Source organism: Sarcophilus harrisii, chromosome 5 (genome assembly GCF_902635505.1).
Source record: "Sarcophilus harrisii chromosome 5, mSarHar1.11, whole genome shotgun sequence".
Taxonomy (NCBI): domain Eukaryota; kingdom Metazoa; phylum Chordata; class Mammalia; order Dasyuromorphia; family Dasyuridae; genus Sarcophilus; species Sarcophilus harrisii.
Genome location: NC_045430.1, coordinates 242,947,302 through 242,966,319, shown reverse-complemented (window position 1 = coordinate 242,966,319; position 19,018 = coordinate 242,947,302). Strand labels below are relative to the sequence as shown.

Below are 19,018 nucleotides of genomic sequence, written 5' to 3'. Positions count from 1 at the left end.
ATTGACATTTCTGCTGCCAATTAAGGCAAGGGGATAGTTCGTGACATAACATGGATTGAAAGGCACCTTATACTCCTTCCATTTTTTAATTTCTTTCATGGTTTATTTAGTGTTTTCTCTCTAGCTGCCTTCAAACAAATAAAACTCAGTTCTATCTTTTTGTTTAAATTAAGGGAATAATAAAAACTCTGAGATGGAACAATTCCATCTCTGTTGAATGCTAGCCCTGTAATACCAAATGCCTGATAGACATCCAGGTGATACAGGTACCTCAAAATCAATATGTCTCCAAAAAGGGACACATCCTCTCCCTAAATAAGGTATGTTTTACATAAAATTTATTTTCATATTTATTTATTCATTCATTTATGTATTTGTTGATAGCTATAGTTTAATACAATTGGTTCCTTTTTCAACTCTATAATTTTATTTTAAGCATTTTTGAAAAGTCTTTTAAGAAAGGATTCATCAGTTTCACTTGACTTCTAAAGGAGTCCAAGAGCCATAAAAGTTTAAGAACACCTTAGAGAATGTGAACGTGAAACCTCCACTGACAGGTGAGCTTCTCTCTAACTAAAGGGCCTTCAGGAACACCCAATGCCTCATCTCTATCAAGATGGCAGGGAAAGGTTCACCAATTTTAGAGTGGGCTTTTTAGCAAGAAACCACATATTCTAGAAGGCAGTTGGGAGTACAGCAGATCTCAAAGTCAGGAAGAAGGAGTGCAAATCCGACTAGCTCTGGTCCTGGGCAAATCATTAACCTTTCTCAGGTTACTCCATAAAGAAAAACGAGCTATTTTACAGGACTGTTGTGGGGGAAATGAGATGTAAATGTAAAGCATTTTGCAAATCTTAAAGTGCTATACAAACATTGTCCATTATTATTATTCTACTCATCTTGTGATCCCCAGTGTTCCTGATGCACAGCAGACTTTTAATAAATGTGTCATCAATGATTTATGAATCTGGCCAACAAGAATTTTGATAAGTAGTGAGTCATTCCTGGTTCACCTTCTTCCCTATTCCCCCTTATCCTTGTCAAATCTGAAGACATGAAAAGCATCTGAGATATTACATGGGTGCCCAGGGAAACCTTAAACTATGTCCAGGGCAATATACCCCGCCTGGAATGTAAAGGTGAAAGGGAGCTGTGGATTTTGAGAGAGTGAATATGGGAGAGCAGTGTGCCAAAGTAAAGAGGTCTTCAAGGGTTGAAAAAGTTAATTCAACTCTCATATTTATGAAGCATCAATTATGCCCCATACTTCTACTAATATCTAATTCTAATGCCTCATCTTGGTATAGCAATAGCAGTAGCAACTAACATTTATGTAGCATTTACTATGTACCAAGCTAAGCACTTGACAAATGTTATCTCATTTAATTCTCTTTTTGTTCTTTTTTTAATTGTAGCTTGCTTTTTCAAAACATATGCAAGGATAATTTCCACTACTGACTCTTGCAAAATCTTGTGTTCCAATTCCCACTCCTTCCCCCCATCCCTTCCCCTAGATGGCAAGTAATCCAATGTATGTTAAACAATCTCATTTAACCTGCACAACAATCCTAAGAGGTGGGTGCTGCATTTATCCCCATTTTACAGAGGAGGCCACTGAGCCAAATAGGGTTAAGGGATCTGCCCAGGTTTACACAACTAGAAAGTGTCTGAGGCCAGATTTTGCCCTTTTGACTTCAGACTAGACCACTTAGCTGCCCCTGAAAGACATAAGACCCAGCCATGAGGGTACAGGATCTGGAAAGTCAGCAATAGCAACTGAGCACAGATCTGGGACCAAGGAGGCATTCTCAGGAGCACCGAACCTGGCTCCAGGAAGACCTGAGTCAAATGTGGCTCCAGATGCCTACTACTTGTGTGGAACCAGACAAGTCATTTAGCCTCTGCCTAACGCAGATTTTTCACTTTTAACAACTGGAATAAAGACAAAATGAGATACGTGTAAAACACTTGCCAAACTGTAGAATACTAAACAAATACTTTATCATTATTCGCAATTGTCAAAGAACCAATCAAAGGGTCATTCAACCAAATCCCACAAAGGGAGACCAGGTGAAGAAATTTTCTTGACCACAGTAATTCAGGAAGCAGTTTTTGGAGACATGGGGAAGTTGCAGCTGCAATCAATTTAATCAAGAATTTTTCAGGCATCTGGGATATGTGAACCATCCCCAAATCTAGGAATGCCAAAATTCCCTATCCTTAAGGAACTTCTGATCTAAAAGGAGAAGGGGGAGGAGAGAAGGTTGATCTTTAGATCATAGATAGTTGCACACAAATAATTATATTAACAGAAAGAATATGCTCCCTGCCTAGAAGAATTCCAAAGTATTATAATGGATGACGCTGAAAAGAGAGGGATCCCATTCAGTTGGAGGAAATCAGAAAACATGGGCCTTGAGGAAAAGGAAGGATTCAATACCATTAATTACAGAGAATCAGACTAATTGTACATGCTCAAACACTGAGACGATGGCAAAGACAATCTTAAATTTATGATCCTATATTTTAGCTTCCTACATTTCTCACACTTCTCCATCCACAACTATGGAACACAATTAACACATTGGATGATATGCATATTGCAAGAGTCCTCATGCACAAAGATATATCTCTGGTAATTGGAAGGGGTTCTGGTTGTTGTTTTAAATCATACCATGTGTTAGCCTGGGAGATTTCTCCTATTAACAGCATGGCTGAGGGAAGAAACAAATTGAATATTCCTTCCCTGAAAATCATGATGTGAATTATAAATTCATCCTGGTGTGCCTAATTATTAAAACCTAATGAAAAGTGCTACCAAACATGCTGAGATCCCTTGTCATTATAGCAAGGGTTTAGCTCAAGAATATATCTCTGTATAATAATATCTCCCACATTACTAATGTTCTCATTCCCTCTTATGGAAAATATTTAAATCTCCAAACATTTTTCCTATCAAATCAAGTCTAATCTGTATATATTTGCTGTTTATTAAAAAAATAAGTGCTTAAATAAACAATGTTCAGATTAAGCTGGGGCGGAGGGAAGAAGAGGAAGGAAAGAAGGAAGAAAGGAAGGGAGGGAGGGAGGGAACATGGAAGGGAGGGAGGAAGGAAGGGAAAGAGAAAGGAAGGGAAGGAGAAAGGAAGGAAGGGAGGGAGGGAAGAGGGAAGGAAGGAGAGAGAGAGGGAAGGGATGGAGGAAGGGAGGAAGGAAGGAAGGAAGGGAAGGGAGGGAGGAAGGGAGGGAGGGAAAAGAGGGGAAGGAGGGAAGGAAGAGAGGGAAGGAGAAAGGAAGGAAGGGAAAAAGGAAGGAAGGGAAGAGGGAAGGGAGGGAAGGAAGAGAGAAGGAAGGGAAGGAGGAAGGAAAGAAGGGAAAGAAAGAAAGGAAAAGGGAAGGAAGGAAAGGAGGAAGGAAGGAAGAAAGGGAGGGAGAAAGAAAGGAAGGGAGGGAGGAAAAAAGGAAAGAAGGGAGGAAGAAACAGAGGGAGGGTAGGTGAAGGAAAGATGCATAATGTTTGCATTAAGTAGATACAAAACTCTATAAAGAGTTCTCTCACTGTTATGCTGAGAGTAAAATAATCTGAGGTATTCTTTCTATTTCTGCTTCAGATTATAAATAGAATACTTGTATGTGTGCATGCGTGTGTGTGTGTGTATTTGGTGAAAAGTGACCATTTTAGTCCACTGTAAAAGTAATCCTTGATAGTGCTCTCTATTAAATTCATATCAGCTCAAACAGTACTTATTAAGCACCTGTACCCCCAGGGTTTGGCACAGAGATAGGTATATTCTATGCTTAAGAAATTTTTTCATTCATTTGATCATTGATAACATTTGTTTATAACCTTTGATGACAATATCCCGGGCACCAAGGGAGGAAGATAGAAGAATGTGATCAAGTTCCTGCCTCTCAAGCTTACAATTTATAATGAAACACAGCTGGGGGTTGAGATTGCTGTATTTGCTCTCCTGTTCCCCCAATGCCTTGGATTTGAGGTATACTAAGTGAATTTAAGCTGTACCACTCACAACTTTGTTGGAGAACACAGGTTCAGAGAGTTGCACATACTCTGAGATGAGCTCATTGTGTCGGGGATTTGCTTAACCTTTTTAACTTTGCTACAATGGAAAGTCCAATTTTATGGGCACAAGCGATAAGTCCAAAAAATCTCTACATCACAAAAACAAAAGAACACAAAAACAGCTTAAATAAGTAGAAAAGAAAATTGTGCTGTATTTCAAAAAGCTTGGCATTGAACTCAAGAACCATCCAAACATCTCTGTGAAGTATTCCATTTTTGTTGCTGAATCATTATTTTGCTCAAGACCACAAGACACTGTTTTCCAAGTCTTTTAGATTTCTAACTGCTCGTCATTTAGTTAAATACTCTGTCTTGCATATTGCTTTTTTTACACTCTGTAATAATTATTAGTGTGAATACAGCAGTCACTAAGCTAGAGTTTCTCTTCTAAGCAAGGAAGGGCAATACTTTTGCATTTGTGTAGGTAGGGATTAAGCTTTTAGGCAGCTCAAATTCCATGTGTACAAAGTACATGTAAAGTAAAGTAAAAATAAAATATTATTTATTATTCTTTATTAAGTAAAAGATCCTTCACAACATTGTTCTTTCAGCTGGTATCAAGTGCTTCTTACACTTCAAATTTTAATGGAAAGAGAGAGATGTTTCAATAACATTCTCGGTAAGATGCATTTCAAATTGTGTTATTGCTATAGAGGCTTACTTGTGTACATCATATTTCCTGCAGATGATAAGCTTTTTGAGGACAAAGACTGCCACATTCTCCTCTCTGTATCTAATGGAACCTTGTGACCATTTAATAAATGTTTGTTTAATCGAAATGATTTTAAAATATGTTAATATGTTCCTGATTTAGCGAGCATCACAGATAAGTAAAATTAAATGGAAATACCATTTTATTTGTACATAAAGAATTTAAATGTATTTTCTCTAGAGATAAGTATCTTATATCCAAAAGGCAAACTGTGCATACCCTTTAATGCATAGCCTTTCACAATACCACTTCTAGGTCTGTATGCCAAAGAGATTTTTTTTTTTTAAATGGTAAAGAACCTATTTGTACAAAAATACTCATAGCAGTTCTTTTTGTAGTGGCAAAAATCTGGAAAGCAAGGGGATGTCCATCAATTAGGGAAAGACTGAACAAGCTATGGCATATATTTGTGTTGGAATGTTATTGTGCTGTAAGAAATTACAAGCAGACTGCTCTCAAAAAAAAACCTGGAAAGACTCACATTAAAGCATGCAAACCAAAGTGAGCAGCATTGTATACAAAAACAAAAAATACTGTGTGATGATTGACTGTGAATGACTTAGCTATTCTCAGCCATGATCCAAGACAATTCCAAAGTCTCATAATGAAAAATGCTATCCCTATCCAGAGAAAAAATTATTGTGGTCTAATCAAGGTATACTATTTTTCCTTTTTTTTGTATTTTTTTTTCCTTTTTGGTTTGTTTCTTCTTTCAAACCATGACTAATATGGAAATCTATTTTGCATGACTGAATATCTATAACCTATATCAAATCAATTTGGGACACAAAGTGGATGTTTAAAAGTGTTCTTTACATGTAATTGGAAGAAATAAAATATTAATTAAAAAGGAAAAGATTAAGTTTTTATTCCATAATTCAGCTAGAGGACATTAGAAAAGCTATGAAATTTCCCAAATGCAAAAAAGTCAACTATCTTTCTCTTATTCACAGATTCATTCAAATTGTCCCAAAACATCTTACGGAGTTTTAAGCTTATTAAATTTTAAATTCACTAAAACTTATGAGATATCCTGTAAAAGCATTTTCTTTAAAAAAAAAAAAATCCAAAATTTATTTACATAGGCCAGTAGGTCCCATAGATGCCAAAGATGTTCATATTTTTAAAAAAGCATACTTAGTAACCTAAATAAACCTCAAACTGGTTAAATTTCAGGAAATGGTAGGGGAGCATGAGGCAGCAGGGTTAGTTAAGCAAAATTTTTAAATTGTTAGATAATTATTTTAAACTAATTTTTTAAATATTTGAAAGATGAAGTTTTATGTGCATTTTTTAATTCAACTGCAAAAGAAAAGAAAGCAAAGAAAAGCAAAGAAAAGAAATACCCATCTTAGAATATGGTCTTTCTTTTCTTTTAATGCAATAATCAAATTTGAAAGTGAATACATATAGAAAAAAATTAAATCTTCTAGCTCTTCTCTATGAAACATTATGGCACTATAACCAAATGTACTACAAAAGGCTGGATTTGCTTGAAATGTATATAAAGGAAATTATCTGTTTGGAGAAAAAAAATAGGTTACTGGGAATTCCCAATGTTAAATCAGTTTAATGTCTTATTGACACAGGAATCATCAATTAAATGAAAGAAATTATATTTTCCTTGATGTGAGAATCTACTTCCATTCTGGGGAGCAAGTTATAAATGCATATACTCCTCCCTTGCTAGTCTGGTAGTCACATTATCATATTATTCAAATGTATCATTTATATGTAAATAGACAAGATGAATGTCTTTTCCCTATGACAAACAGTTTGCAAATGACAGACCTCACATTATCCAGATAAACCATGTTACAAATATTCATTCTATTGCATATTTTTAGGTAAACTGAAAAACTATTTTACTTTTAAGAAAAAGTAGTAGGTGTGAGTAAAGTGCCAGGTCTCAAAGCATCCACAATACCAACAGCTATTCCTGTAAAGTAAAACCTCCACCAAAATCACTTGTATCTTTGAAATTACATGCTCTCAAATCCATCTGTGAGAAAGGGGATGTTAATTATCATGGTTACATTGCATGATTCCACAGCTAAATGCTGAAGTACTTCTAAACAAATACCATATGTTTGTCTACAGAAAACGTAGAAAGATTAATTAAGAGCTCAAGTCTATGTCTTTGGAAAGTAATACTCCTGAACAAAATAAGTTCTTTGCATTGTGTACTACACAAATTGGAAATCTTAATTAGCATCTGAAATACCAAGTCAGGGGGAAAAAATGCATGAAGTCTAAATTTTAAGTACTAAACTTGCCTCTCTGAATTGCTTGCTAATGAAAGAAGCAACTGCTAAGTCCTGAGAAGGAAGAGTTATTTTTATATCTTTCTTTGATGTTGCCCATATGAAACTATACTCCATCTTTGATCCCCATGCCATTTTCTTTCACTGATTATCCATACCTGAAATACTCTCCTTTCACACTTTCATCTCCCATATTCTCTCTCTCTCCCCCACTCCCTTCCTCCCTCACCCCCTTCTCTCTTCTTCCCTATCTCTCTCTTCTCTCTCCTTCCCTTTTCCTCCCTCCTCCCCTGACTCTCCCTCTCTCTCTCTTCCTTCCTCCTCCTCTCCTTCTCCCTCACCCCCTTTCTCCCCCTCTCCCTTCCTCCCTAACCCCCTCTCTCTTCCTCCCTCTCTCTTTCTCTCTCTCTCCTTCACTTTCCCCCTCTCCCCTCTTCTCTCTCCTTCCCTTCCCCCCCTCTCCTCTCTCCCCTCTCTTTTTCTCTCTCCCACTCCCCTCTCCCTCCCTTACCCTCTCTTCTTCTCTTTCTCTTTTCCTCTTTTCTTCTCTCCCTCCCCCCATTCTCTCCTTCCCTTTTTCTCTCCCCTTTTGTCTCTCCTCTTCCCCCACCTCCCTCCATTCTGTCTAGTGTAAAATATAGAGACAGAGGAGAGCGACAAAGAATTTTCCTTTAAGAAGCTATCATTCGAATACATACTATAAGGTCTACCAGCCCTGAAATGATTGTATATTTCATAGCTCACATCCCTTTTATAACAACAGTCTTGGAAAGGAAGCTCATGTTGTTATGAGAATGTCCTTCAACACCTGGAGGCCAAATTTCTTTTACTTACCACGTATTCAAACACAAGTGTCAATGTCTCCTTGGTATGGATGATGTCATGAAGTAATACTATATTGGCGTGCTTCAGTCCTTTTAATAGAGAGGCTGCAAAACAAAATGGATAAAAAAAACAGTTACTTCACCAAAATCATATCTAGAAAAGGTAAAGGCAATGTACAAATCTACATGTTTCAATGTTAAGGTTCGCTAATTCACAGATTAATCAATTATATTAATGTTATCTCAATAAGTCAAGAACAAACACTGAAAGAATAGGAACTGAATAATTTGATTTCTAGGAAAATTTCAGAATATGTGAGACATACATACAACACAATAACATGACAACAAGCATGTTATAGTTTACTCATATATTGATTGTACTGCTATAAAGAAATTCTCTCTAACAGAAAAGATCAGCATTTTCTTCTTCCATTTAAAGTTTCAGGATAAGGGTTCTTAATCAATAATGTAGAGATCTATTTGCGAATAGGTTCAGGAAGTCTGAATTTGAACAGGAAAAAATAGACAGACAGTTAGACACACATCTTCATATATACTAGCCTCTTACTAAAAATTAGTATTTCTTTAATATTTAGAACATTATTTTGAAAAGATTCAGGTGTCACTCAATTGCAATAGGGTCCATGGCAGAAAAAAGACTAAGGCACAGAGGGTAACATGCTCAAGGTCATTGAGACCACACCTGACTAGGACTGTCTTCCTCACCCAAAGACCATCTCACAAAACCATATTACAAATGGCCATTTTAAATTCGAACAAAACATTTGCCAAAAAATTTGTGGGCTCAAGTGCTTATATACTAATCAATCTTTTCCTGAACCAAGTTAGAACATATTAATTATATGTATAATTATATATAATTATGTATATACATAAAATCATATTTATAAAGACATCAAAACTACAAAGGTCAGGCAAAATTCATAGGAAGGATAGGAAGAACTTATATAATCATATAAGTTCTGAAAATACATTTGCAATATTCTCATAGTGATACTTAATTTGAAGAATTTTTTAAAAATAGACAGTGCTCTTTTTTGTTTCATTAATCACTTTCCAATGATACTCCTCACTCTGTTCCCCTATAATACAACTTTTACAATCAGGCCAAACAAATCAACAAACAGCCCAAGTCTGGAAAATATGTCTCATTCCATATTGACAGTTTGCCAAAGTGCTTCTCCAACAATTCTCTAAAATCCCAACTGGTCACTACAATGACCAATGGTCTGAAGTCTTTTAATCTTGTTTTCTTTTCATTACAGTGGTTATTGTGTAATTACTGTTCTTGTTCTATTTCCCTCTGAATCAGTTCATTCAACTCTTTCCTAGTTCCTCTAAATACCTTCACATTTCTTGCAAGGCAATACTTTCCTATCTTGTTCAGTCTGTTCAGATATTCTTCAATTAATGCGACCCTCACTTTCTTTACAATTCTTTAAAGGCTTCTACACAAAGTGCTGTTCCAACCAATAAGTCCCCCCTTATGTCACTGTCTCCATAAAAGAGAAAACCCAAACAGAATTCCTATCATCTTTCATGGCATTAAGCGTTTCAAGGATAAAAGCCAGGAGCTGCTCCCGGCTACAATATTTATTTTAGGGAGGCCACTCATCTTCACATTCAAGGGAGTAAAACAAATCAATCCATCTCCGGAGTCTGCCTAGGATTTATACGCTGGTGAGACTTCCTAGCAAGGTGTTAAATGCTAATAAGACCACACAGATTTAAGCAGGCGTTCACTTACAATCTCTTAAATTTAAGGGAAAAAAATTTCAAGTTGACTTCCAATATGATAGTATGTGTAGAAATAAGCGCTCAGTGAATGGAAGCCAAGGTTTTAGAGTCAATTCCTATCTGTCTGCATGTTCTCCTGGTCTAGAGACTCATGCTTAATCACAAGAAGGCTCCTCTCAAACAGCTTTAGTCACAAACAAAACTATGGGAGAGCAGGGATCTCCACCTGGGAATCACTGCAAGGATGCTTCCTGTTGAAAAGAAAGCAGTGTTGTATGCTGAAAGGTGTCCCAAGCCCCTTCATACTATTCTAGACCCTCACTTCTTCATCTGTAGAATGATGAGGTAGGACCCAGAGAACCTCAAAAGTTCTTAATAAATCTGTGCTTTTCTGTATCAGAAGCATTATTTCCAAATACAAAAGGCAGAAAAAACATAAATCCAAAAAAAACACTGGGCAATCGAAAATTCAAATGTAAAAGTTGGATTACTGAAGCTCTAAAAAGATCATCAATTTGTAGGACTTCAATTATTTTATATAACTTTGATATATAAATATAATTTTATGCTCAACCAAAATGTTTAAATAAAAGCATTTATATGTGGTTTCAACCAGACTACACTTTAATACAGATATCCAGAAAATGATGTATAAATCAGTATTAAAATGAAATCAAAACATATGACACCTTAAAAGAAGAAAAAATTCTCAATGTCAGCTTAATTCACTTAGCATTGTTCATTGCTATAATTATTCAGTCTTCTTTCCTTCTATTATTCAAGGAATTCATAGCCCTTCAACAAGGAGGAATATGAGATGCCAAGGGCTCCTCCTCAGACAACAGCTGCAGATGGTAATGAGGGAACAAAATTCAAAGGTGCCCTATGTGGAACCGACTGTGGGTGCTACCAAGTCTTTCCTACATGAAGATCAGCAGCAGTAATTGAAAACTTTTTCCTAGAGGTCAAGATTCCACAATCAGCTAAGTCTTGGACGGTATCAATTTGCAAACAAGAATTAATAAGGAAAGGAAAGAGATTGTCCTTGGAGGTCCCAGTCCCTGCAAGCTCTGATTCTCTAATGTAAAAGAAAATAAATAATGCGAGATGTATTCCCAGACTGAGGATATAAGTACATTTTTTTTTTTAAATAGAACATCATTTTCTGGTCAAGTCAGAAGTGGTGAAACAGATTATCGATAACCTCAGGCTCAATGCTGTAGCCAAACCGATTTCCCGCTGGTTATGGTCCCAAAGGTCACCTCCTCCCCAGGACTCTTTATCACAAGCTTCTTTTTCCCCATAATCACCTTTCTACCCTCACCACTTATCTCTAAAAGGTTTCTCTCCTATCTCAGGGGTTTGTCTCCATAACCGATGTCTCCAAGAGTACATAAAAACTAGGTTAGCCCTATTTCCTTAAAATGGCTTTCTACCATCATTCATTTCAGGAGATCGGGGGTAGTGGGGTGAAGGGGGATAGTGGATATTTCTTGAGAGCCAGTAATAAGACAGTCGATACATGGTGAGCACAAAGTATTTCTCTTTTATGATAATGCCGGTGTTCAAGAAACAAAATATCTGAAGCTTTGATTTTTCTCCTAGACCCCACATACATTTGATGCAGATTTTAGGCTTTGGAAGATATCTGTGCACACATTTGCACACACAAATACACACAAAGAGCCATATTTGGATCTGAAAGCCTGCCCATTTCCTTGGAGATTAACAGAATGCATTCTTACTCGGAAATGGATGAAGCCACTAATTTAAAAGCTGACACCAGGAAAATGGCACTCAGGGGCAGAAAACAGCCCAGAAAATCTATCAACATCAGAGTATGTGACAGACCTGACTGACTTTGAAGCTGCCAAAGCAGCTGCCATTGGAGCTTAGCAAGGAAGGAGCCAGATATCCCAGCTCCTGCTGATCTCAATGCAAGCGAGTCTCCAGTGGACTGCCAAGTCGATCCAATGATTATCACTCACAAGCATGTTTGCCTCTTCAAGACAAATACTGTCAAAATAATATTTAAAGCAATCATAACAGTATCAGATATGCACGCAAAAGTCACTTTTGTTGTTTATACTGAACGTAAATTATGCAGTATTAATTTTCCAGCACTTTTGGACCTGCCATGAAATTTTAGGTAAACAGATGGTTAGCATTTTTAATTCATTTCCCTGGCGAGTTTTGAAAAGTTCTAATAGTACATGATGTAAGAGAGACTGGTAATTAGGATTTGGGATCAATACTATTGTTTTGGCTTTCAAGCATTAATGTCAATCCAGTACAAAAAACTCTTACAAAAGACAAATAAATCCCAGGACACTGTTGGCAGTGGATAGCTGCAAACTAAACTGGACCTGCTTGCATCTGATGACTTCTCTCGGGCTGGTAGCCAAGCTGGAGTCATCTCCACTTGGGAAGCCACCCTGAAATCATAGTGGGAAGAAATATGAAATCATTTCTGACCAGATTTGGGAGAAATGAGTAACAATAATGTGGGCTGACTCCATTTTGCATCTGCAAGTCTGCTTCTTTTCAAGTCCACAAAGAACACACTGCTTCCCAGGATAAACCGATCCCCTAAAAGTCCCCTATCATGAAGTTTAATTCAACCTTGAGCAAGCAACAGCTCCCCAACTCCCTCAGCTTCCTCTGACACGGGGGAGTTGTTGTGGCTCAGTCCTGTCTGGCTCTTTGTGACCTCTTTGGAGGCTTTATTGGCAGAGATGCGGGTGTCTGCTATTTTCTTCTATAGCTCATTTTACAGATGAGGAAACTGAGGCAAATAGGGCTAAGAGCAAGCGTCTGAAGCTGGATTTAAACTTAGGAAAATGTGACTTGTGGCACTCTATGCACTATTATTTTTTTTTGATTCATGCATAATTTGGACTTAAATGAGGTAGAACTGCACGAAGTTGTAGACCTTACTCCCCTCTTCCAGGGCTTCCACTGTCCAGTGGCAGGACAGAGTCAATAACTGGAGATGACTAAAAAGATGGATGACCTTGGCAAGCTCCAAATGCCCCATGTCACCTGCTTCCCCTGCCTTCCCTGGGTTCAGGGAAGACGAGTTTCTCGGGGATGAGGGGGTGTCTACCTGAGCCCCTTAACTCACAGCTCCAAGAAGCTGTAACATGCACAGTAAACCATTTCAGCAGATGTGCTAAACCAGTTCTCAAACCCTACGGTGAGTTAAGGGGTGTCTACCTCAAGCATGTCAAGACTTCCCCTGATGGAACAGGCTGATGAGAACAATTTCTTCCAACAACTATAAAGGAGCCAACTAACTACCCCAGATTTGAGGGGTGCTGGGAAACAATGAACTCTTCCCTAAGCTCTCCTTTATACTCTTTGATGTGCTCCTCTAGTCCTTCACTCAACCCGGTCTTTTGAGCTTCCTTTTTGTTTTTTAGCCATATATCCTTAGATTAGAATCTCACTGAGGGCAGAAAGCATCTCTTTTTCTTATTTGTATATACAGAGTTTATCACAATGCTTGACATATACTAGGGCCTTGATAAAAATTTACTGAATTGAATTAAATTGAATATATTTGCTTATTTTAATGTAAAGACTGAAAAAACTGAGCTGCATTAAAATTGAATTTGGGTACATATCAATTTCCCTCACCAAAAGATGTCTTTAACAGCAAGTCTTACAAGGCTCTATAGATGGCTTCTTGCCACTTAAGGAGATTTCATAGATTAATTACATTTTTTAGAAGGACATTCAGCCCCACTCCAGTCCTGCCTCAGATCTGTCCCGTGTCTTCTGCATGGTTAGTATTCCAAATACTATTGTTCCCTCCTTGACCTTGAGATGAATACATTCTGTACACAGCCATATGTGTACGTGGTTCCCCTATAACAATGTAAACACTTTTATCTCTAACACTTAGGCACAGTGCAACAGACATAACAAGCACTTCAATGCTTGCTGCTTGGCTTATCAATTGGTGCTTTATTTAACTTTCTCCTTCTCCTCACCTTATATTGATGAGTTAAGAAAACATGCTAATTCCACCACCATAATTTCTCACAGGCAGCCCTTCTCCATTTCCACTACAAGCATCCTTGAATTTTGTATTTCAAAATACCTAACGGTTCTTTCTACAAGTCTTGACTCAACTCTAATTACCATCTTACCCTTATGCTGCTGCCAGAATGATCTTTCAGAGCAATATACCTGCTCATGAAAGTTTAAAGTACTCCCTACTACTTATCAAGTAATATTAAAATTCATGTTTTTAAATACATTATAAGTCAATATTCTACCTTTCTCTCCTATTACTCTCTTCTATATTTGCTACATCATAGTCAAATCAGCTCATAAATAAAAACCTGAACTCTTTCAGCTCTGTGCTTTCATATTCTTCGGTATATCAAGACAATCCATGTATTCTCCATCAATCTGGAGAGTACTAATGCTTCCACATGGATCTCATCTTACTTCATTTTTTAAAATGATTTATTTTGAATATTAAATATCCATGCAACCAGTTAAATTTGCTTCACAACATATTTCATTATTTATATGCATAAATGTCATAACAAAAATGTCAAGTCATTCCTGACAAGTCTCTGTCATGAAGCTTATACATGCATTTTGTTGTTCATTCATTCCTTCCCATCTAATTTCTAAAGTGCTTTAGGTCCATGATCTCATTTGATCTCATTAGCCACTTTACATTTATATTGTGCTTTAGTGTTTTTTATTATTATTATTATTATTATTGTTTCTCCTTCTCACTGTCCCAGAAAATGAACAACTTTAAAAAAAAAAAAAAGCTCAAAAAACAACAGCAGAGAGTCTAACAAATTTCCATATTGGTCATAACCAAACATGCATTTCTCATTCTCAATTTTAAGTCAATTATTTCTCTGGCAAGAAAGAGGTAAGCTGCTAAGTGGTTCCCTAAATAGAATGCTGAGCCTAAAGTCAGGAAGACTCATATGCTTTCCAGTTTTTCTCTACTGTTATCAATTAAGTAAGTTTTTCTCCAAATTTTGTGTACTTTACTTTGTACCAGAATGGAGGGATTTTTTTTTCCCTGAAAATGTCTATTTTATTATTTTTATGGTTCAATAAGTGTCATATATCATATACACATACCACAATTTATTTTGCCATCCCTCAAAAGGTGAGTCTCCCTTATCTTCCAGTTTGGGATTGTCATGAAAAGAACTACTACAAATATTTTGTAGACATGGATTCTTTTCATCTTTCTTTTCTTTCTTTGGAATATAAGTCTAGTAGTCATATAGTTGTATTAAAGTGCATGCAGGGACCAATTAATAAAGGATCTCTAACAAGTGCCTGTTTTCCAGGAGCTCCTCCAACCACTATCATTTCTTCTTTTGTCATCTTTGTCAATCTAATGGATAAAAAGTAGAATACTCGAGTGGCCTTACTTTGCATTTCTCAAATTATTAGTTATTTGAAGCATATTTTCATATTATTATAGAAAGTTCTCATTTCCTTCTTTCAAAATATCTATTCATATCCTTTGACTATTTACTGGAGAATGCCTTGTAGTCCAAAAAGTTTAAATCAATTACCTATATATCTTGAATATAAGACCTTTGTTAGAAAAAATTTCGGCAAAGATTTTTTCCACCTAGTTACAGGCTTTTCTTCTTATTTTAACTACAATAGTTTTTTTGTGTAAAAACTTTTTAAATCTTATATAGTAAAAATTCTACATTTTATTTCCTGTGATGCTCTTATTCCTAAAACTGAAGTCTTCCCTATCCATTCCTTGGTTTCTTTCATTTACTAGGCTGGTATATTTTGTCTAAGTCATATACCCATTTGTTTTTTATATTGGTACATGGTATAAGATAAGGTCTTTATTAGAAAAATTTTCTGCAAAGATTTCCCCTCCTTGTTACACGCTTTTCTTCTAATTTTAATTACAATAATTTTTTGTTTTTGTTTTTTGTTTTTTTGGTAAAAGGTTTTTAAATTTTACATAATAAAAATTCTACATTTTATTTGCTGCTATCCTCTTACTCATTAAGACTGAAGTCTTTCCTATCCATTCCTTGTTCCTCTCATTTCTTAGGATGCTATATTTTATGTCAAAGTCATATATCCATTTGTTTTTATATCAGTACATGGTGTAAGACATTGGTCTAAATCCAATGTTTCTCAATCAGCCTTCCAGTTTCCCCAATCGTTTTTTTGTCAAGTAGTAAGTCCTCCTCCCCCAGGAATTGGGGTCTTTGTTTATATCCGACGCCATGCCATAATAACACTTCATGTTTGTAACTTCTACAGCATTCCGTGTTATTTGGTACAACAATTAACTGTGAGCTTCATAAGGGTGGGTGTTGTCTCATCTCAATTATAGATATTCTCTAGTGTCTAAGGGTTAGCATTCAGGTGTCTCAGAAATGTGTGAATGAGTGAATCGGCCCAGCAGTAAAGTGGAAAAATACGGAGTGCAGGATTTAGGCATTAAAATACCCTCTCTGCTTCCTCATTTATAAACTGGGGGCATGATATTCCCTGCCTCACAACACTGTTTGTGAGGATCAAATGAGAGCAGATACATAGTGTCCTCTCCTTTGTAAACTTTAACTCAAAGAATAAATGTTTATTACTAATGCAACATTATTTATGGTGATAAGAAACCTGGGGCCCAGGGATAAAAACAGACAGATGGACAGACATGCCTAAGGTGACACAGTGGCTCAGTAACAGAGCCTGGACATAGCTCCAATAATTTCTACTATATCTTCAAGACCAGGAATTTTTGCTCAAGTGCCTCTGCTATTAGAAAAGCATGGATATTCATAAAACTACAAAAACAGGATGTATTTTAGTTAAGTTCCTAACCAGATATTTTTTATTACTTAATCTTGTCCTAATCTTTAATTATTACTTCACAATCACACCCATCTAGCCCCTTCTCTTGAGAATAAAAAAAAATTATTTAAACCAAGCCCACTTACATATAAATTTCCAGTTCTCTCCTGAAAAGAGGAAGATGGAATTACAAGGGCCAAAATTGGTCCCAATAACTGAAGTTCACTTTACTTCACGATTCTTTTCATTTACATTATTAGTCATTGTGTTCTTCACTGGTTCTGCTTCCTTCTGCATCAACCAGTTCACACCGTCTTCCTTTATTTCTTATACTCATAATCGCTTGTGGAATAAGCATATTTAGTGAACAGAGTATGGGACTTGGAGACAGGAAGACTCATGATCCTGAGTTAAAATCCAGCCTCAGACATTTATTAGCTGTGTGACCCTGGGCAAGTCATTTAAAACTGTTTGCCTCAGTTTCCTCATCTTTAAAATGAGCTGGAGAAAGAAATGGCAAACCACTCCAGTGTTTTTGCCATGAAAACCTCAAATTGGCTCACAAAGAGTCAAACATGAATGAAACAGCCCAACACAACATTCTAAGAACAAAAATTTGTTCAATCATTATCTACTTGATAGATGTTTATTTGTTTGTTTGTTTGTTTATTTTTGGTGAAGCAATTTGGTGAAGCAATCTGAAAGTGTTAAGTGTCTGACATCACATTTGAACTCAGGTCCTCCTGACTTCAGAGCTGATGCTCTATCCACTGCGCCACCTAGATGCCCCTGTTTCATTTTGTTTGTTTGTTCTTAAAGAAATACAAAGTTTTTTTTTCCTCTTTTGGGGGTAGAATTTTTTTTTTTATTTTCAGTATTTTGACCAGAATAGGTACTTGATAAATGTTTCCAAAGGTAAATTAGCAATTAATGAATATATATATTTTAAATATATTTACTTGTTTACTCAGGCTGCTAAAAGCTAACTATACTATCTATATATTTTTCACTGGTCTGAAAGAGTGAGTCATGCGTATATCATTCTTTTTTTTTTTTTCATGTTCCCAATAGTCAGATTAGTCTAACCATAATCATTATCAGAATTAGAATATTTTCATTTTTTCCTACAGAGTAATATTGATTTTTCCAGAATCAAAAATCTTCTGAAAGGAAAAAGTGATGTCTTCTCGTGGCATATTTCTATATGTCACAGACACATCATCATGTTTTTCCTTGCCTTCAATTTTCAAAAAGGAAAATAAAACCCTATAGGATGCCATAGAAGTAGTCTGGTGCTATTTTTAATGGATCTACTAAACATGGAAGAAATACTAAAAAACTAAAATGTGAATAAAAGATTGTTACTTTTATTCACTGAATGTTTTCACCCTTGTGTTATGACAGTAGAAGATTTTACATATATAAACTGTCATTTTTTTTTTCCCAGAGTACTATTGAAGAAATTGATGACTAACAGAGAGAAACAGAGTAGGAGAGACAGAGACAAAATATGTGAGTTTCAAAAGATGATCTAATAATTGAATGTCCTGTCAAAACAAAATCACTGTACTAACCACAAGAGCTAAATGAGACAGATGGGAACTGGTCAGTGGTCTCTAAGGTCTATTCCAGTTCTAAATCCTATAATTTGAGAGTTGAAGAAAGGCAGATTACATTATACATTTACAAACAACGGCCTGAAGCCAGAAGGCATAACTATGGTTACAAGAAAGTCAAAAGTATTCTGAAAACAAGAACAGGTAAGAACAGAATCATGTCCATTTCAAAGATTTCCTCCAGGAATCCCAATAGAATCCATTTGATAAATTAGTATCATTGAATATTTAAAATCACAGAAAAATTTTTAAATGTTTTTAATGTACAAAATAATAGAAGTTAAAGAATTGAAAGGGACCCTCAGAGGTAATTTGATAAAAACAAAAATAAAAAAAGAGCAAGCAATGACATAGTACTTTAAGTCTGGTGAGGTGTTTTTACATGTATTCATTTGACCCTAAGAAAAATTTTATTAGCTAAGTTCCCATTTTATAGATCAGGAAACTAAAGTGCACCAACAAATGGTGTTTTTAACTTCCACAAAAAGAATGTCTGTGAGAAAGAAGCAACCACCTACTGAAGTAAACATTGCACCTGGTAATTTTAATGTAGGATTCTGGATTTGTTTGTTTTTGGTTTTTTTTTTCATATGTCAAGCCCAAATCTGTTTTTTTCTGAGACTTCCCAAATTACTTCTGGTCTTGTCAGAAATACGAGCAAAAAATATATAATTCCTCCTACATTTCCACTATGAGGGCTAAAAAAAATGTAGTAGATCTTTTTGTGGTGGCAAAGAATTAGAAAATAAATAGGTGCCCATCAATTGGGGAATGGCTGAATAAGTTATGGAACATGAAAGTAATATTACCATTCTATAAAAAATGATGAACAAGCTGATATTAGAAAGGCCTGGAAAGATTTACACGAATTGATGCTGAGTGAAACAAGTAGAACAAAGAATGTAGAATAAAGTAACAGCAAGATTATGTGATGATCA

The 19,018-nt window shown here is 36.0% G+C and overlaps 1 protein-coding gene across 9 annotated transcripts in view; it reads right to left on the bottom strand.

The window, feature by feature from the left end:
* Positions 1 to 19,018, bottom strand: part of CDK14 (cyclin dependent kinase 14) — a 673,115-nt gene that overhangs the window by 336,307 nt on the left and 317,790 nt on the right. For all 9 annotated transcript variants that reach the window (XR_004229802.1, XM_031939988.1, XM_031939989.1 and 6 more), the window contains one exon: positions 7,895 to 7,989. Coding sequence is in view for 8 of the 9 variants with exons in the window: in XM_031939988.1 (XP_031795848.1) it covers positions 7,895 to 7,989 (95 nt within the window). In the remaining variant the exon portion in view is untranslated. The remainder of the gene's footprint in view (positions 1 to 7,894; positions 7,990 to 19,018) is intronic.